We start from the raw sequence: 21,381 nt of genomic DNA on the forward strand, positions 1-21,381 counted from the left end.
AATAAAATAAATACATATTAATGCCTACCTATTTAAAAGTAGCTGCTTTAATGATATAAATATAAAACCTCCCCACTTGATACATTTAAATATTATATTAATTCCAAAATTGCCTCTTAAACAAAATACGAATTCTATTTAATTATAAAGCTCTGCAAAGCATCAGGAATCTCCTTTTAGTTACTTACTGGAATATCTGCACACATTCAATATTTATGCTGTCTTTCTCTCTATCCATTTTTAAACAGAATTAAAGGAGTAGCTAAAACTCTGCCAATAAAATGACAGGAAGGCTATTTTTAGTCTAGATGATGTAGACCAAGCATAAACAGCCCATGGCTATGCTACCATTGAGGATCAGATCTAAATGCAAATACTAGGTTTCCTTCTTATTAATTCCTATTTTTAACAGCAACAAGCATTACAAATTCTGTGCTGGTTTGTAACTCTTAATAAACACTCACCCTAGAATGAGAATCATCTTCCCCTGCATCATAGCAGAAAAAAAAAAAAAAGCTCATATAACTTCTGGGTTTTTGGCTGAAAAAGCCTGCAACCTGCCCAGAATTACCAAGCTTTACACCGAAGGGTGAGAAGCACTGGTTCAGAAGAAGTATGTGGTGTTGCCTCAGGGGGCTTTAGATTGCAGCCCTGAGACGTAATTGCCTTAAGAGACTCCAGTGTTTATTGATGAAGCAATAAATTACTAATAAGCCAAGGAGGGAGGAGATGAAACTGATGGATAACACCACGTAAATCAAACGCTGCTCGGTTGGTAACTCCTCAAGGGCCCGAGGGACGTGTTTATTCCATACAGCACGTGCTGTATATCAAGATGGGCACAAGCTGTGGCCACATCTACAGCAGGCTTTGCTCAGTCAGCACGGACAGTGCAGCTTCACCACAGCCCGCTTGGCTCCCAGTCTCCACCTGCAAGGGAGCACCAGCAATCCAGGAACAAACCTACACCTTTAAATTAAAAACCCCAACAGAACAAGGCCTTCCTTAGCCCTTACGAACTTCAGGTCGCACGTAGAAGGCCTTCAAAGCAAGGAATGCCAGTAAGACTCAGCACACAAAGCTGAGTTCATCAGGCTCTGGTTCATCTGCTTGTGTGTTGGCTCATAAATAAAAGCAACTGAGGGCGCACGTCCAAAAGCGACCCTGGAACGGTGTAATCCTCGACTGAGAACAGCGGAATGCAACTGCCATTGGTGAGGTTCTTCTGCCACTCACAGACCCCAAGCGTATCTGCAAACTGCACAGCTCTTCGCTGCTCCAGCTGGAGAGTCTGGAGCCAACCCAGACAGGGCAGGTCGTTGTACAGCTACTCCCCAAACACGTGAAACTTTGCTTACAAATGCACCGTTATCCCTGCAGATATTCTGGGTACATCACAGAGACTTCAGAAATGCCCTCAAAACTCAGCTACCATGGCCAAGTCCTTCCACCTCACACATTCCTCGTCTTTTCCAGAACGGGTGAACGCAACAGCTCCCTAGCAAAGATCACTAAACATCTTCAAAGTTTAAATATTAAGCCATCAGGTTAATTTAGGAACAGCAAGCACGGCTTGGGATGCCAGATGAAACGGATTTCTCCCACGCAGCAATCACTTAAAAGTGATAAAGTGTTTTTTTTATTTTTGTTTTCTACTGTTGCTTTAAACATGACTCAAACTGCTCAGAGATTGCTAGTTTAGTATGAGAGAAAAAAAGGTAAGTCCACTTTGTAAACATGAGAATTTTAGGAAGATCAGAGTGAATTCTTCAGTAATTTTTGCTAGAGCAGACTTGAAGCATGACAAAGGTAGATGAAGAGGCCACAGACAGTATTTTCATAAGCTAAAAGCCATTGGTTTCTCTAACCTCAAATACCCTAAATGAGACATTTAAAGTGAACTGTTTTCAGCAAATGCTACCAGTTATTTTCTGAAAGTCAAGCAGCTCATGGCTGGTATAAGTTGGCACCCAAATTCACTTATTTATGTATTTATGGACATCAATAAAAAGCTTTCTTGTACACCACACAATTGATTACTTTCCTCAGAAGGAAGGAATGAGGAAGGAGGGAGCTGAACTCTTATTTATGAATTATCAAATTCAAAAAACCAAACCAAACCAAAAAAAATCCCCATGCAACTGAAAACAACAGTGAGAAAGATGGCATGACTAAAATCTAAGTTTACTTATGCCTTGGGCACACTGTAGTCCTCAGCCTTTGCTTATGACAATCCACTTTCTGCATAAGTCTCTTGGTCAGGAATATAAAAATAAAATGTACTCTGGAATTTGGTTACAAATAATACCCCATAATATGGCCAAAGCAAAAAGCAGTATTTGCACAACAGTTACAGAACATTTTTTCTTCACCTACAGTACTTTGCAGTGTATTTTTTTCTTACTGTCTCCTTTTGGCACTTTCATTAAGTCTTCCAGACTAAAAATAATAGGACTAGTTTGCTCTTAATAAAAACAATTAAAAAACCCAAGTTCCTGTATGTTAACAGTTCAGTAAAGGGCAATATTTTTATTTGTTATATAGCAAAAAAATATATGAGAAAAATGAAATGGAACACATTTTTGCATGGGGGAAAAATTTAAAGGAACCATAAATTTGTGGTTTGGTTTCCTTACAGATTTATGTTCATCCAAAGTCACTAATATTTTCAAAAGACCGGAAATGTTAACTTAAGCTTGAATTTGCAAAGTTACAATACAACATTTGGAATTTGTTTGATCAATCATGTTACTAGTCACAGCAAACATTTGGCAACATTGGTCTGTTTCCCTATAAAATGACATTTTAACCCTTTCCAAGCATTAGATGTGGCTGTCTTGGAGTTCCCTAGTTTAGAGAGTACTTTGAATCACTTTTTACCCAAAGGTCAATAATCCAATCCATAAAAAACCGATACTGAGACAAGTAGGTTCCAGATGGAAGTGCATCTTCCATGAGATGTGGAATCATCCTCCTCCCACCCCTTTCATGAACAGCCTGTGTTCCCACTGCAGTGCATGGCACTGAGGTTCATGCAGGACACTGACCTGTGGCTGAGAAAATGTAACTTCCTATCAGCTTTAATTTTTTTTTATTTTCCTGCAGCTACAGAGATATAAAGAATCAAAGACCTGTCTCTGTAAGATGAGAACATTACATAACTATGAAACATCATCTTTTTATTAAAACCTGCGATGATTTGAAAGGGCATTTAATGGAGGTGGCACTCAGTTCCTGCTGAGAACTACTACAAATATGGTGCTTAACTCCTTCTGCTTCCCAAAACCTCACCATCAATATCTAACTCATGCCCATGGATCTTTGTCTGAAAAATACTGCTAATCTGTGAAAAATGGTATCCTGGTAGATAAAGAGTTATTTTAATCTTTACCAACCACTATGTTTATGAAAGATGCCCTCAGCCTACCTGTCTTCAGTCAGACAGCAGGAACACATCAACTGCTTTATTTATCTGGCAAATACAAGATAAGCTGACCCATTTTATTTACAGAGTGAACAGGCCAACCCATTTCATGCTGCAACACTGACCCTTAGCACAGATCCCGGGAACGAGCAGCCCATCACAATATGCAGGAGTGACCTTTAATTGCATTAGTGACTCTGCTGCATGTCCTTCCACGGCAGCAACACAATTATGGTATAAATATTTCTAAACACCCCGATTATTTGTTTAAGTAAAAATACCTACGAGTTCTGTTCACTAACCAGAAACTGCAGATGCGCTGCATTACGAGTTTTGAAAAACTGAATGGAGTTCTCACGTTATACTGTTAAACAATAAACCAATTTTAATGATGAAATAAATTTCAGATCAATGCAAATTTTCATATGCCACCTAAAAGTTAACAATATCTTCCTGTCATTTGTCTTCAGACAAATAATTTAATAATTTAATTTACATTATTCGGTATCACCCAATAAGGTGATATTTTCAAATTAAATTTTTCCACATGTTCAAGAGATACAAGTGTTCTGAAATTCCATATACTGTATAAAATTGATCACTTGATTTCAGTTCTATGTCCCAATAGCATTCAGAGGGGTTTTCTTTCCAAACAGGAGCACTGCAAGCATTGTTTCACATCAAGTTATTATAATTTAAAAATATTCTCCCAAAACTTTATCTAAATTGTACTGTCACAATTTTAAACACGCATATTTATTCAAAATTGTTTGAAAGAATGTAATACATTTTTGACAGGCAGTCTTTTACAATATTGAAATCAAATCCTTGATTTCATCAAACCCTTCATATTCTGCGCCTTATTCCTGGAAGGCTCATGCCAAAATGATTTAGTTTGATTTTCTTTAACAATGGTAGGTTGGCTTGACAGCATCTGACAAAACAATTCAGTGAAGTACACCATACCAGGTAAAGAGAACCTGAACTGGCTACTAGATGAAATAAGGCAAAATGGAGCTTGGTATTATGACAGAACCAGTTTTGCAGAACCAGGAGAATATATTTTGCAGTATTATTAAATATAGATTAATAAAATGTCCTGGTATTATGCTTATTGTCTTCTGAGCTGTGTTTCAATAAGCCAGCGGTAATGGGTTTGTTAACACCCCAGGAAAAATGGACAGGAAAAACCCATGCAACAGTGGTTTGACCGGCATGAATTTCAGCTGGGTTTTATGACAATGTTTTTTTTACCTGTCTCTGTTAGGAAGTTTAGTTTCATAAGCAGAATTTCCTGCATTTGAGTCCCCCAGCTCAAGTGAAACACCCAGCACCAGCGTTTGCCAGGTATGATGCTTACATGCTCAAGGCAGCCTGAGGAGAAAGAGGTTTTCCATGCAAGCCCCAAGGGTAGTTGTGTTCTCAAATACAAGGGCATGAGAAGCTCCCAAGATTTAATTGAATCAGAAAATTAAAGAAATACACTTTCTGTAACATCTCAGTTTCACCCCTGCTCCAGGCACTGGGCAGCCAGGCAGTCACAACCCACTGGCTTGGTAAAAGAAGGTTCCATTTTGAGGTTGTAAGGCCCTGACAGAGGGTCAAGTCTTGCAATGGCACCAGTGCACAGTCCTAAAATACAGAGTTTTTTCTACACACTGAGGTAAATAGATCAGTATTACAACATGGATCATGTAGCTTATATTACCTCTGGTGTAATTTCCTTATTTTACTGAATGATTGCTGTAGAAATATCACTCTACTTAAATTTCTAATAGCGCAGTGTTTTGTCTTTGGTCAGTTCTCAGGCTCACTGGTTCCTTTTGTTAACACATGGCCAAAAATAGTGGCCAAAAACATCAGTGGAATATGATCAAGATAAGGGTCAGCCACTGCTGAAGACTCCTTCAAATTTTTTTGGAAGAAGCTAAAAGAAGTGATGCTTTTAATTCTCACTGATTTAGAGGTTGGGATGTGTATTTTAAACACGTTCTGATTCCATACGTCCTGATGACAGGGTTGACTTCTTCCTCCAGAACAAACAGCCTAAACCACTATGCCTATACCTGTTCTGGATGGGTTTAATGAATAATTAATTACAAAATCTTCCACAGTTCTGGCCTGCAGTGGCATCGCCATCTCCTTAGTCACTTAGGACCAAAACTGTGTGAGCACCACACTGAAGCACTGCAGACACTGTTCTGACTTGGGCTGACCCACCTGTTTTGGTAAATAATCTACAGCAGTAGCCAATCACACTTCCCCTTTGCAGAAGAAGTTTACCACAGTGCAGTCTGTATAAAATAAGCAGTGAAAAGAGACAGACTGGAAAAAAAAAAGGTGGAAATACAGAGATTTCAGATGGAAGCTATCTAAGATGTATTCCCTGTTTTTAATTGACCAAATCACCATCTTAAGTCTTCTTTCAAATACCAGTGTTGGACACGTAACAGACATGAGCATCTGGAGTTGCAATCGTATTTTCTTTTGGCCATCATTAATTTTCTTACAGTCCTTTACTGCTAAATGAAAACAGGATATTATTTTAATGCCTCTAGAATCATACATTTATTTTTAATTCTACACAGACTCCATTACTGGGTTCTGTGATTACGTCTCCTTGCAAAGCCATAACCTTTTACTCTGGCAATTGCCACTGGGAAAAATGCACTGTGGTGTGCTCCACAGCACCACATTGTACCTGCCTGGCACCGAGAAACCACTTTCCTGCCACAGCACTCCTCTAATTCTGACTTACTTCTCCTGCTACGGAACACCTCTCAGAAAAGAAACTCTTGAACTCGTACATTAAACTCTGGGAACTTACTTGTTTTTGCTGTGTGGCAATTCTCTATATCGTAGATGACACTTGGTTTCAAACTGAGCTGGCTTTTAAAAGATTTTTATTCTGGGTTGGTGTTATACAGCCACTACAAAGAAAATATTAGCTGGCTCTGACTTGTGTATTGATAAAAAAAAATAAATTTCACAACTATTTATTAGACAAACTACAATATAAAAACTTGTAGGAGAAAGCTTATTCTCTATGCTGCTAGCAATCGACTTAAAAATTAAGCAAAACTAAGAAGTTAAAAACCCCAACCTCATAAACTTTCCTCTTTGCAAGCATTTATCTGAATTTATCAGGAGATTTAACTTTAAATAGACAATTTCAGGGGTTTGTGTTGTCCAGACAATAACAAAGGGAGTTAATCAAATATGAATCTTCTCCAACTGTCTTGTCAAACCAGGTAATGATGTCCTGCCAGCCAAACTCAGAGGGAACATGTGAAACAAATACAAAAGTAAACAGGCCTTAAGCTGCCCAAGGGAAAGTCAGCAAGATGGCAATTTCAATCATTTGGAATAATACTAAAGCAGCCTTAGGCTTTTCTCAGAATGGAAACATGTCACTGTTACTGCAATATTTGAACAAATCAGACTGCAAAAGAAAGGAACACTTATGTAATCGCAGCTGTGGAACAGCGCTTCACTCGTGGTGAGGTGGAAAATAATTAAGGAAAACGCCCTTTTTGCCAGTAATTGTAAATGTACCTAAATAAGAAAGATACCTAAATAAGAAACAATATTTCCTTAGAAATTTGGAGGAGAGGAAACACCAAATTTAGGCACAGATTTCTTCAGTCTTGACACAGGAGGCTTTGGAACAACAAAGATAAAGTTCTATCAAACAAAACTATGAACGTAACGCTCGCATCAAGATTTATCAAATGTTGATAAAAGTTACATCGAGAGCCACAAAGAAAGCAAAAAAGTACTCGGAGAACAACTCTGCCGAAAAGTTTCGTTAAGACGAACGTGCTGTCATATCGCTTAACTGAGAAATCAAAAAATATTTCAAATATTTGGGGAACTTACCTAATCAGTAAACTTTCAGTATGTGTCTAGTCATGTAGCCATCTTTTAGTCAATCATCAGAAAATCAAAGGCAAATTGGCATGACTCAACCCAAACTTTAATACCGCATGATTGTGTCGTGTAAGCTTGTTTTGTGCGAGGGCTGCTGTGGTTTTAGCAGGGAGATTAACGACCGGACCTAAGCTGGCCTCCAAACCTTGCCCTGCTGATGCCTCAAGCCCTTTGAAGTCTGACCATCATACCTGGCAAAACAACAGTGGGAACTAGGCTGGTGTCAGATCTAATCAAGTTTCCTGCCTCAGCATAGCTAACTATGGGGTACACTAATTGGCCCAATTGCGGATTATACCTTTTTGCTACAGATTCAAGACAATAATTTAGTCAAATGATGGTTTTTATCTCCTTCTAATTAAGATTCCAAAGCGGGAAGAAATAGGATTAGACAGGCTAACTTCAAAATTGTGTCCTTTAAAGTGGTATGCACATAAGATAGATCTCTGATAATACGGCATATAATAGTATATTGCTGGTAAACCAACGTGTGAAGATTTGGGAAAGCTTGATATAGCTACTGCACCTTTCAGGATAAACACACAGGCTTTCCTGGAAAAGTTCTGCTTCACAATTTCTAAATGGAAAATGAACACTCATAAATATTCACAAAAAAACGTTTTCACCCTGAATGGAAAAAAAATCCCTTTAGAAAACATTTCAGTCAATCTTATTTTGATGAAGAACATATGAGAAAAACTAAAACAGTTAAATGGTTCTGCAGACTACAAAGAGGTGGAGTCCCTCCCACAGAACCAAAATCTAATAAAATGGGTTTGACATCTAAAGTTTTTCACCTATGAGGGCCAATACTATAAAGAGTTATTTAACTGGTGAGCAATCCAGAGATGAGAAAATCCATGTCCCATGCTCTTATTTTAAACTGTAAAAAAAAAAAAAAAAAAGAATGGTCTAGTGATGAAAACCCTTTTTGAAGAAATTTTGCCATTAATCACAGGTTTTGTATTTTGAACTTTTCTTATGTAATTTGATTTTGAAGTGGCATTTCAAGTTGAGGTCAGTATTTTTACCCTAAATTGTTTACATAACTAAGCAGAATCTTTCCCAAAACTTTAAGGTAGTAAATATAAGCTTTCATTTCACATTTAAACTACCTGCTAAAGTCACAAACTTAGCTGTACTTTGTGTAAAGCACACTGTTGCTTGTAATGCACACGGTTGTGCTGCTTTTCATTTCTACCCCCAGAACCAAAACTGACTGCTGATGCATCCCATCCTAACTTCAGAAACGCATTTTAGAAGACTGCATTCCCACCCTTTCTTAACTCAGCTCTCCCTTGCTCCCATTTTCTTGCTGACCTTATTGCTGTAGTCTGCTTTCCCTAACAGTATGAGGAAGAAAAACATATGTACTATAGATTGGTGAAACATGTACAGTAAGATCACAGTAGGACAGTGATCCAACACGTTCAAAAGGGGTTAGTTTGTGTCAGTTCAGCTTACAGAAAGCATATCTCTAACAAAAGCTGAAGTTACTCCAAAGGGGCTGTAGCCGAGCAATGAAGGGAGAAACTACACAAGTGCGTCATCTACGCATGTCTGGGGCAACAGGTTGTTTCAAGAGTTCCACCACGCTCCTGCTCCCAATGCCCCATGGCTAATTCAATTCTTTTTACAGAGCTTCCTGCTAAAGGTGTTTTTTATTCTTGCAAATTACGTTACAAATCAGAATCTCGATTTGTCTGACGGAAAAAATTGTACTCCGAGTCAGGATTCGTAGTGATGGAAAAAACCCCCCCAGATATTCTGACAATAAATGAGAATTTACTATGCTGTGGACCGAGGGTGCACGCTTCTCTGCACTTCTGAAAACAGTAAGAACATTTGTATTTTAAAACCAAACACAGACTATTAAGGGTTTTGTTCCTACTGTACCGCTCAAAAGCAGCTGTTAAAAGGCTTTAATGCCTCACAAAGCCTGGTTTCACCAACCACATTCTCTGGAAAGTGACAAACATTATAAAGGAATTGTCCTGGGGAAAAAAAAGCCCTCCTTCATGTCTTTGCCTTTAAGTGGCTTCTGAAGAGGATACCTCTAGTTGAGAAACTTCTGGCACTCATGCAGAGATGACCTGCGAGAAGAACTGGCTGCCTGATTAACTATTAACTACTCTCAATAGGATTAGATAATTAAAGACATTGATGACCATTAATTAGGAGGAGGGCACCTTAATTTGTCACTTGATAGGGCCCTTTCAATGATTTATAGGTTAGGGCTACTTGCAATTGTGAAGGGGAGGGGGCAGTGAAGAGAGAGAACCCTTAAGTTACCTTATCAAGTGGCCAGCTAAAAAGGGCAGAGGGTCAAATAAGGGCCAAAGTGGTCACTTAAGGGTGAAGTCCCAAACACCAAAGCAGTGCCAAGCCACATTGACCAGCATTTGGTGATGGAGTAAAAAATATGCTAATTTATTGGTGGCAATTCTCTCTTTTTATGGTTTCAAGCAGTTAAGACAAGTGGCCTGCTTAAGAGCTTTTCATTTGAAAAGAGATTAAACAAAATGGTTTGTCAGGGATGCTTGGCTGTTTTATGTCTTTGTTAAAAAAGAAAATTTGCCCAGACTGTACCAATGACTATCACATCACCCCAAAAGCCATCTCCCATCTCTAAGCATTACTTGGTTAATAAATACATCAGCTCTAATTGCTTAATAGTGCTATGTTCATTTGCTCTTTAGCAAGATTAAAATGAAATACATCTTTTGTATTACTGCCTTCTATCAGGACTGCCTGCATAAAGGTCACAGAAAAAAGTTTAAATTTAGTAGGAAATTTACTTAAGGACATTAGTGTAAATGATACTGTGTTTAAAATGACATAAAAGAGCGAAAGGTGATTTCAGTAATGCAAAGAAAATGGTTTCTGAATACTGATAAGGACACTTATCCCTCATACCACACACAATTTTAGGCAACATTATACATTAAAATCCCTCCACTGGGGTAATAACATGTAGCTACTTTCCCACCCACTAACACAAGTAAGAGCAAGTCATTAACATTTAATTAAATATGCTCCTGACATCCTTAGAAACATGTCACGCTTTGTTATTGAAGGTTGTGGCCTACTTTCTATGTACATTTTAAACCAAAATAAACTATTTATAACAGACCGGTTTAGTGCAGCAAATGAGACATTTTTAATCAGAAGGCATATTACACTATTTCAGAAAACCCTTCTGAACAGCAAAACCAGAACGAAATGGAATTTACAACATCTGATGCATATTTTATGTATTTCGCAAAACGAAACATAAGAGACGGGGATTAGCTCCACCTTTTGGGTTTCTAAACAGCGAAACGATCTTTCTCTTACCTCAATGGTGAACAGCTTCCTTTTTAATCTAAAAGCAAGGTCCTTCGTGTCTGACACATCACAGATCAAGCTATTAAGCCGAGGAATCTGATGTACGTGAACCAAACCTTGAGGAAAGAAAGAGTGAAGGAGGGGGGGAAAAAAAATAAAAAATAAATAAAAAAATTTAAGAAAACGCTGTCATCCAGATGCATAAATTAGAGTCTTAGAGCAGAATTCTGTATATTTACACACACTCATCCTCCCCTTTTTAAGCTGGAGCTTACTACCAGGAGCAGTGAAGCAAACGGTGCGATTATACTCAAGTAATCAAGCAGAATAAGATAAACAGAAATCCTTGTGCGAGGAAAACTAATTGCACTTGGGTACAGAAGTACAGATGTAAAGAGCGATCTTAATACTTGTCAAAACTACAGCCGGTTTGTGTGTGATTTTCTCTTGTATTTACAGTAAGCAAATATGGCTATCACCTTGCATGCTGCCCACGGCACCACTGAGTGATCTTTATTTTATTAAATGCACCAGTAAGCAGCCAGCAAAACAAGGCTTATGGGTTACTGATAACCACTGAAGCTCTAATGAGAACCACTTCGTTTTGTGCCCTGAAAACGGCTGGGAAAAAAAGTTTCTGGAAACCATCACCATCCCCCCCTCCCCACCCCAGCCCTCCCCGATTTAGATCATGCTTTTTAATAAATTTTAACCCCTGTGCCATCCTAGGAGAAATATGTTTTCTTCCTGCAGGAGGCTTCTCTAGCTGTTCAGATGTTTTTAACAGTGCTAGGTGCACTGCAAGCTCTGCATTCTGTCAGCTGCGGCTCAAGCTGATTTTTTCTGACAAGGACGCTGGATGGTTTTTGTGCAGCCTAATATAGTCCCTGAACAACCTAAGGGTTGATTTTCTACATCTGAAACCCAGGAAAATTCTACAGGGCTTCTCAATTACTGGCCTATATTTGCTGTTCATAAAGCCAGCGTCTAAATGGAAATACTGAACATTTAGAAAAGGTATCTTGCTTGAAAACAGCAGCTGTGGGAAAACCCCCAAACATTAAAACCCATATTTAAAATAAGGCCAGTATTTTTTTCAGGCATCGCTTTATTTGGTTTTTTTTTTTTAACTGCAGTTTCCTGAAATTGAAATAATTTAAAAAGCATAATTTTATGGGCACTAATCATAAAAATTCTTAACAATATTAGAAAAGCATTTTTATGATTTGAAACCTTCTATCCCTGCCTCCAGTCCAGTGATTCAGAAGAATTATTTGTTAGGCTTTTGAGTAGAAAATCTAATTATTATATATAGAAACAGCAGGTATAACAGAGGGTTGCTTATATGCAGTACTGCAGAAATTTTATTTAAGGATCTTCTGTATAATTATTTTGGTTTTTTTTACTGACTTTTCAAACACTTAAATTTGCATGCAGCTTAATAAAATTATTAATGCAGGATTCATTAAATAATGCAATATTGTAATCAAACTTCTCCTGAGTCACGTCAAAATCTTTCATCATCTGCAGTAAATAAATCATCTTAAAAGATATTCTCAAGCAAAAAGAATCCACGAAGTTAAAACCGCTAAAAATGCCTCTTTTTAGGCTGTCAAATTAAGGTTGTTTAAGCCTCAAAAGCTATGTATATTGGCACATAATTTTTATTAAATAGGACCAAAAATGACTTAGCATACATCTTTATAGGAAACCAGGAAATAACTGCTAAAACACACATTGTCTTAAAGGATCTCTTCAGTCCTGGGAAAAGGAATATCAAATTGACAGAATTATGTTAGCATAAACAAAGGCCATATCACGATTATACAGTTGGAAAAATAATTAGGCAAATTATTCCAGCTTTTGTTCACGGTTTCTTTTTCATTCACCTTTTTTTCAGATGGTGAAACGTGCACTATTTTCACAGCCAGAAAGATTTTTCCCTGATTTACTAATTACAGCCTGCATACACACAGTGGTGTCTCTTCTTTTTCCATATATTCCATATATTGGAAAACACTGCCATACTCTCACATGCTTACAGCAGGTTTGGGATAAGCAGTTTACTTTCAGCTGAAGGTTTCCATGGAACTACAGTAGTATCACAGCAATAATAGCTGTAATTTATGCATGCTCCCAGCACTGCTCTGGATTAGCTAAAACTGTTATTCACTGCTTTGGCTATGCATAACTTCTAATACTAATCTTTTAAAATAGAAATAGTTCTGCTGCAACGGCTAACAAAAAACCTCTGGGAGACAGAAGGCGAGATTAAACACCATTTACAACATTTTGAAGATAAAACACTTGAAAGGCCACACGACTTTTTACCAAAATCGGTTTCATATTTTACACGCCACACTTATTAATTTCTTTAAATGCACAAGTGCTGAATGCTTTAAATGGAAATCACAGCTGAAAAAAGCAGAACGTCATTCTTAGACACAGCTTATACAGCGCACAATTTAGCAGTTTATCCACCTCCCCATAATATACGTTTTCCCCTGTTCTCTACTTAAAACTTGGCAGATCAAAAGTATTGATTTCACGACAAGTTCAGCTCACTGGTCAGATGATTGCCAAGCCTCCCCTGCATGTGAATTCCCCAAAGCCTGCCTGTTGAGATGTCCATCTGATTGAGCCGTGCCTCGGTAATGCGGCTTGACAACACGCAAGGAGTTGCCATGTTTCCTTTGCAAGCCTTAATGCACTTTTGCTGAATATTTTCCCAACTCCAGGCTGGTTGGGCAAGGAGGAACGTTTAAGAGGGAATATTCCAAACCCAAATCAAACGCTGCTTTCGAGCAGACACCCAGCTGGAGGGGAAGCCACTAAGTGCACCCTAGAAACGCTCAGGGCAGACTCTTTGCATTGCTAAAAGATGGAACTTACCGTGGTAATCCTTGTACAACGGATTGGTTTCTCTCTCAGAGCCAATAAATGATTCAAGACCAACCACCAGATCTGACAAGTTTGTTACACGTTCCATAATTGCTTTATTCTGTAAGACACGGGAACAAAATACACATCCTATGTGATGAAAAAGGTAATTAATGTTCATAGAGTAAGCCTTGGTTCTTCTCAATGGCAAACTGGGGGGAAAAAATAGGTCATCAATACTTAGGAATTACGTTAGAGGGCCTTTATTCTTTAAAAAATAAAAAGACTTGAAATTTCTGATTAAAGAAAATGCATATTTGGCAGGGAGAAACCATAAAAGGGTTAACCTAGCAGTAAATTTGCATTTTCCTAAACCTTCATAACAGAAGCATTTGCTCACATCAGTGATACTTCAAAAGCAATATGTTAAGCTTGTCTCTCATTGACTTCCACTACCAGTCAGAGGCCCAGTTTTTGTTTGTGTTCTGAAAACCTTGCTGTTCAATACACTTAGGCATATCATATTTTGAGCAAGCACAACCCACACAATTATTCATTTTGGTCATCAGTCAGACAACATGGAAAACTCAAGCAATCCTCCAGCATTTTTCTTTCCAAAAGTTCCTCTTTACCTTTACAAATCTGTATCTCTATAATTTCTCAATATATTTGTGTTTTGTAAGTGATGCCTTATTTCTTGTGCAACAGTGGACTGTCATGTGCCTTAAATAAGCTGCTTTCCACATAGTTTTCTTTCCTTAATTTCACATAGCAGACAGAGACATTCAAAGGTCACAACAGAGATCTTCAGAGGTAAGTCAGGAGAAATGTTCCTAAATGCTCTGATGATGTCTGTATTTAATGAGGAAAAAAAAAGAAGAAACAAATCTGTGCTAAAAAGCAAAATATTTCTTTAAGATAAGAAGTAGTTATCCTAAAGCTGCCTGGACAGCTGGTACCCTCTGGTTCTTGGTAGCTGTAGGTGTTATACTCATCATACCTTCAGGGGTATCAAAACTAATCACCTCAAAAATTCCCATTCCAAGCATGAGGAATTAGCTCTGTACCTCCAAGTCACAGTTTTGTACTTTTTTTATTGATTTAAAAGTATTTTGTACATTTTGCGCTTCTTCTGTAAACTATACAACTGGTGCTTACTCTGAAAGGTCAATGTAAATACTGGTAAAATTATTTGATAGTAACAACTTATCAATTAGGAGCAGAGAGAGGGAAATATCCCCAGATATGTTAGAATAGTCTAGGCACTGCCCTGACATTCAGGTTGAGTAAAATGGTGATCAGTGCACCAGCTGCTCTCCTGAACCCACATTTCAATATCCCTGTATCTTCCAGCCACAGCAAAGCTCACAAAGCAGACGGGAGAGGTGAAAATTTCCCGCTCCCATCAAAGAGTAAACTGAATTCTGCTTTCTGACCACTGCATGAAGTTGTGGCCTGTCCTGCACAGCCCAATCTGCTCAGGTTACAAGGCCTAATTCCACTGATCCCATGGCACCTTTACACCCCCTCCCTTCCCCACCTTATGGGCCAGATGGCATCAAATCCTGGGGAGGGGTCTCTTTTCAAAGCTGCTACTTGTGCACAGGCCAAAACCATCCATCCCCGTGGAATCAGGGAACTTCCATTTTACCCACCAAGTCTAATGCTGAATAATGATATAAAGTAGTGTTATCCTACAGAATTTCCTTGCTGAGGAATAGCACAAGGGATCTGAGGGAAAAGAACACTGCCTACACATCAATCCCTAGACTTTGTTATTATATCCGCCCCTGAGATATTAAAGCTGACTTGTAAATTGTTTCCTCCTCTAGGAAGAGAGAGACAATTACTATATTTTAATGGAAACTTTTGGTCACAGTATTCTAAAGGGGAATCATCACATAAAGATGGTATAGATATAAATCTGAAGTAGGCAGTGACCTCTATAAACCCACAGACCAGAAATTACCGTATTGTACCAGTTCTTCAGAAGGCTGCAGGATGTTATTTGTATATCAAGAAAGGCAAAACTGTTAAAAAATAAACAAACACTAATGATTCCTGGAAACTAAGCTAAAATCTTGATAAAGAAAAAATATTCCATCATTTGAAAATAAACTTTTGCTGTCCCTTCTTGTTTTGCTGTGCATTAATGTTCTTGCTGGCTGGTTTTGATAACAATGGGTTATAAAAACTGTGGATAGAAAGATGCTCAACCATCAGCAATGTATCCTCACTATTGATAGTCCTGCAAATCATAAGAATATCATCCTTCCTCCTTAGTTTTAATTCTGGAAAGATTAAAATGAGGGACAGCAGTTCATTATTTGCCTGACAATACACACTTTCCTATGTTGGTTTCAGCTCTTCCTCTGAAAGGGTTTGCTTTCTTAAATTGTGCTCCCTTTGCCCACGTTGATTTTGTTTTTGTTTTTAAAGTGTGTCCAAATATTCCCCTGGCTTAATGCAGTGGATCTTGGGAAATATTTTGCACAGCGAATCGCCACACCAAAGAGACATTTGCTTATGTGGCATTGTTGCCATAGATCTGTATCTATCATGTATTTTCTAGTTTGCAGCGTTCAGCACATTAATGCCCAATCAAAGCTGACGTCAGCACACAGATAGTTGTGATGTATGGCACACTGACATAAACACACAAATCATGTTGCCCCATCTGGGCTTGAAAATTTAACAGAGCTCCAGATCTTCCTCCAGCCCCATACAAATCTACCTCCTGCTTCTGGCATAAACTTGGCAGCTCTGGAGGTGAGCCAGGACATGGTTAGGAGGGAAGCCAGGAATGGTGAGATTCAGGGAAAGAGTTTGTTGGCAGCTAGAAGAGGTATTGTTTTAAATTATACTAAAAATGAAAAAAAAAAAAAACCAAACCAAAAAAACCCAACAATGCCAAAAAACCCATCTCAGTCTTGGAAAGTTTTCAGTCTTGCTAGATGTACTGCAGTTTTTCTAAATTAGTTAGTTCAGCCAAAATATAATTATTCTAACAACATGGTAGCAACCCTGTCGTGCAGGCTGGGCTGGGCATCCATTCTATATCTTACTTTGTGCTACTGTTTCAGACAGAAATTTTCTTTTAAGTGCAAACTCGCAATATTTGGGCTCAACCAAAGTGCACTTTCAAAACAGGTCAAGAAAATGATCTGGATATGGACCTGGGAACCATCCACACATTTAACCAGCTTTTGGGAAGGGCAATTATGGAAGAAGACTGCTTTGTCCTACTAATTAATTTTCAGAATGTACATAGCTCTGAGTAATCATTTGTGCACGTTTAAAAATACTGATTTACAAATCAAGCAGTTCAAAATGTATCATCTTCTGTGCCTGAGTATAAAGCATCGTGTTCTACCAACACAAACACACGGATAGCCTGTGTGCTCAAACTTACATCCTGAAATTAATATTGTGCGTTTCTACTGGATTGAGTTCTTAATGTACCACAATTTTATCATTACTACTATTAATCAAGCCAATCTTGGTTCATCTGGATTCCGTATTAGGAAAAAAATCTGTCTTTTCTACTCTGCCCTAATTTCTAGTTCTCCTCTGATTTCCTGTCAAAATTTTTCCAGCACCCAAAGATATACCCTCTCATTCTGGCAGTTTCTAAGGAAACTAAAAACTACACAAAATTTGGGTAATACAAAATATTTGAATTCTCAGTCCTTGCACTGCCTAAGTAAAAAAAAGTCAAAGAACGGAAATTTTTGTTAGAACAGCTTCAACTTTTCTACACAGTACATATAAACAACCTCAGAATTTAAAAGCAAAATAAGAGCCTCATGTTAAAGATCTGCAATATCTATATATCTGCATATATAGATACATAAATACATATGTATTTACTAATAAATACTAAATACTAGCATATATAAATACATTAAGCTCTTCAATTACATAGGCTTTTTGCATGCATTTGCATTTGTATTCTGATCAATACATCAACAGAATTTTAATACTGAGTTATATACTGCATTGAAAATAAGGTATTTTATGACCATGTCTCCTTTCAGATATATTATATTTTGGTAGAGGGCTGTATTTAGCTTCTTCATCTTTACATTCTGCTAATATAATCCCATCGCTGGTTTTATTTTAAAACATTTAATAAAGAGTTAATACATCGAATCCTACACGAGTTTCATTACCTAAAATGCTATTTACAAATACTGCTAGTACTGGGGCAAACCCCAGTGTAAACAGTGAGCTGCACTCACTCTGTATGACAGCACAGCATTTAAAGATGAATTCAGATTCTCCCCCCAAAATTGTATTTGGAGGCAACAATTTGTGTTGTCACCAACAGGTGAATCCAGAGATCCTGACACTTCACTCGCAAGAGAGTCTCAATAATAAACAGCTAGCAAGTTCAAGTAAGGTATTATGAACCTTATGAATTTTAAGTAAATTCTGGTGTGTGAATTTTCAAGAAAAGCTCAAAAATTGCCTTTTGTTTGGTTTGTTTTGTTTTTTAATTCTGCTACATTCTGTCACTGAAGTAAACTTAGTGCCGTAACACAGACAGTCACACTGGTCTATAATGTAATAGTGGCTGGATATTTGATAGATGAAATAATTCTTGATATTTTTGAGAGGTTATCACACAATGATGTGGTAATGACTTCACAAGATACAAGTATTTACCACTTGTCATTACTACTTAATCTCCAAAAGATTTTACATTGGAAAGATAAATTATTAAGAAACACGGCTTAAATATTTATCACCATTTGTTAATAATTGCTGCTCAGAAAATCACAGAATTACCCACACATTTTACTTTGGTAACAGAAGTTGGGTATTAGGCCCTTGTACTGGTTTTATAGAAGGATACAGTTCATGCACTCTTTGATTTTTCACAAGTCCCGAAAATAAAAGATGAATAACTGTTCTGACAAAAAGTGTTCATCAATAATTAATAAGGACCCTAAACTATATAAAATTCTCTATATATCTTCTAACTCCAAGATGACTAGTACTCTTTACAGTGTTTGAACACAGCAAGTCTACTAAATGAACGTTGAATTTTGGCTCTAAAATGAATGTACGCTCAGACCACTAGAATATGAGACAACCAACGGGATGTTAACAAATTTTGGTGTGTAGAAGTTTGTATCAAGATCACAAGAAAACTGAACACAACTGCAGTGTCTTTGCTGGACAACAGATATCCTAGAAACACACTTAAAGGATCTGCTACAAACCACAATGCCTTCAGCGATGCGAAATCTACATTTAGGGATTTTGACTAAATTAGGCATTTTCTTTTTTTTTTCTTTTTTTGTTTTTAGGCAATTGGATGCAGCGGAGCTGTAAAAAAGGGAAGAGAGTTACAAAGCATCTGTTCAGGTCAATATGTTGTACAACATATTAATTCAGGATTTTGGTTGCTCTCTTAAAGTCGCTTTTAATAATGTTTGTCCTGATAGTTGTCTACTCTGCAGTGTTTTTGCATGTTGCCATCTAAACTGTTAGATGAAGGTGGATGACACAGTATCCAATTAATCTTCATAAATTTTCAGGAAGAATAATCAGCCAGGAAATAAAAACTAAATATCACACACTAAAATAAAAATAAATCTTTGGATCTTCACTGAAGTGGATTTGTGTGTTACTTGAGTTATGGAAGCATCTAAGGCCAGCACACCATGGCATCTTACAAAATAAAAAGTATGTCTCTTACAAAATAAAAAGGATGTCTCTTTTGTCATTGAATTTAAGACCTAAAGGCCAACAGTGAAAGGAGAGATGACTAAACAGAGAGAAATGAAGCAAGTCAGTAACAGTTGCTGCTGCAACCTAAAAAAAATGAACAAAGTCTAGGAGTTGAAATCAAACTTTCCATCTGTTGATCTCCAAATGCTTCACAAAAAAACAGGCAAGCGCTGCATTCCTCCCTCACAAGTCAGTAACAAGCACAAAGGTGTCGTGTGAGTTGGTCAAAGCCAAAAGCCAGTCAGTCAACACTGAGCTGGGATCCCAACTCAGCCTTTCTTTGAAGCCCTGTCTACCTCCCCCTATTTAAGGCTTGGTTTAGGAGGCTTTGGGGTATCAGGAAAATATCTGCTGGTATCACGAAGGTGATGTGGGAGCTGAAGCCCAGAAAGCTGGGTGCTGAAAATCCTGTTATTGTCTGGCTGAAAGAGGTGACAGATGTACAGCGTGTTAAAGGGTGGCACTTCTTGAGCTGAGTCCCTGCTCAGTGCTTTCCTCTTCTCTTTCCTTAGCACAAAGCACAGGCTGCAGGTGATGGGTCTGAGGTGTGGGGCTCCAGCCCTGCTGCACTGGGTAAATGAAATAAATCTGATCAAGCCCTTCTTCAGTGAAGGGTGAGTGGCTGGGAAGAAATCAGTGCAAGATCTGGGCTGAGATGAGCCCAGCACCTCCCCTGAACATCATTTGGTTCTTAATAATGAGACTGTCTCCTTGTTATAAAACCACATATACAAAAATCTGTACCTTACTACTTGTCTTTAAATATCACAAAAATGAACCAACCATTTGAGAAGATTTCTCTAGGAAATTAAACACGTCAAATATGCAATCCTACAAATTGATCACAGCACAGCATAAAACAGAGATGCAAAAGAAGTCTGAAAGAATGAGAGTTCTATTTAAAAAAAGAATCATAACAAAACTGCTGAAATTATGTATCTGAGACCAACTGGCTTAACTAAAATCTCATGACTCCACTGGGAATTAGTCATTACAAGAAAAAGGTTCAGGAGTTCCTTTTGTTGTCACTTTGCCTGGAAAAAAAAAAGTAATTTCAGTTTGCTTTCCAATTCAGAAAGGCAAACTCTTGCTGCAACTTTAATTCTTTAAACATTGAATCATATTTTATTCTCAGGGGACCAAAAAGAACCTCCACCACTATTTCAATTATTACTATGCAAGCACCAAAAGGGACATCTCACTGACGTTGGAAATCAGGTGGCAAGATCCTGAGATATAAAATCATTTAAGAAACTAATCCCTTATCCCAGTATAAAATTATAGGCTGTCATCAGGAGCAGGCTGGCAAAGCGAGGTCCAGATGGGAAACTGGCTGGGCAATAAGAAGAGGTAGGGTGGAAATGATGGGTAGGCTGGAAACGGTGGGAACCTAAGGAAAGACATGACTGCTCCCTCTGCTGGCAAGGTCCTCACCTGCTTTAATTTTTAACTAATGAGTAGGCATTTCTTTAATTATTTAGGATCTAGCCAATAAATAATGCAGAATGTTCCTTCCTCAGTCTGTTGCTGTGTGTTTGCACATTTTTGAACTTATGGTGCCCTATTTCACTAGAATAATTTGCCACAGAATTAAGGCTCAGATGGGTATCTAATGGTAGAGTTACTGGCTTCGTATTTTAATTGTTCACAAAATGAAAAGCAAGATTAAGCTATTTAACCTTCAAAACATTATATTTTACAATGTATACTCATTTCATATTTAATTTACGCATTTCACAATATTGTGACAAATTGCTCATCATATCTTACTCTTAACAAGAACCCCTTCGTGTAGCAGTAAGATAGGATAAAATTAAACATTCTGCAACACAAACATACTAAATGACACGTTCCACCAAAAAAGTATCATTCTTCCATAAGTAAAATTCATGACCACTGAATTCAGCGATAACGTTTGCACTAAAACTTAATTAAAAGATGAAGACGAGCCATTCGTTACTTGATTCGTGATATAAATTAATAGCTGCAGTAAGAACATTTAGAAAAAAATCTGTTCTAAGATTTTGGCCTACAACCAGAAGCTCCCAGAACAGGAGGGATCAGCTTTTTTTGCCCACTGT

The 21,381-nt window shown here is 37.7% G+C and overlaps 1 protein-coding gene across 1 annotated transcript in view; it reads right to left on the reverse strand.

Annotated features, from left to right (window-relative positions):
- Positions 1–21,381, reverse strand: part of ELP4 (elongator acetyltransferase complex subunit 4) — a 127,889-nt gene that overhangs the window by 62,744 nt on the left and 43,764 nt on the right. The window contains exons 8-9 of the mRNA XM_050336729.1: positions 13,574–13,682; positions 10,691–10,797 (exon numbers count right to left, since the gene is read on the reverse strand). Of these exons, the coding sequence (XP_050192686.1) occupies positions 10,691–10,797; positions 13,574–13,682 (216 nt within the window). The remainder of the gene's footprint in view (positions 1–10,690; positions 10,798–13,573; positions 13,683–21,381) is intronic.

Source organism: Myiozetetes cayanensis, unplaced genomic scaffold (assembly GCF_022539395.1).
Source record: "Myiozetetes cayanensis isolate MyiCay16 unplaced genomic scaffold, myiCay2020 scf6-25, whole genome shotgun sequence".
Classification (NCBI taxonomy): Eukaryota; Metazoa; Chordata; class Aves; order Passeriformes; family Tyrannidae; genus Myiozetetes; species Myiozetetes cayanensis.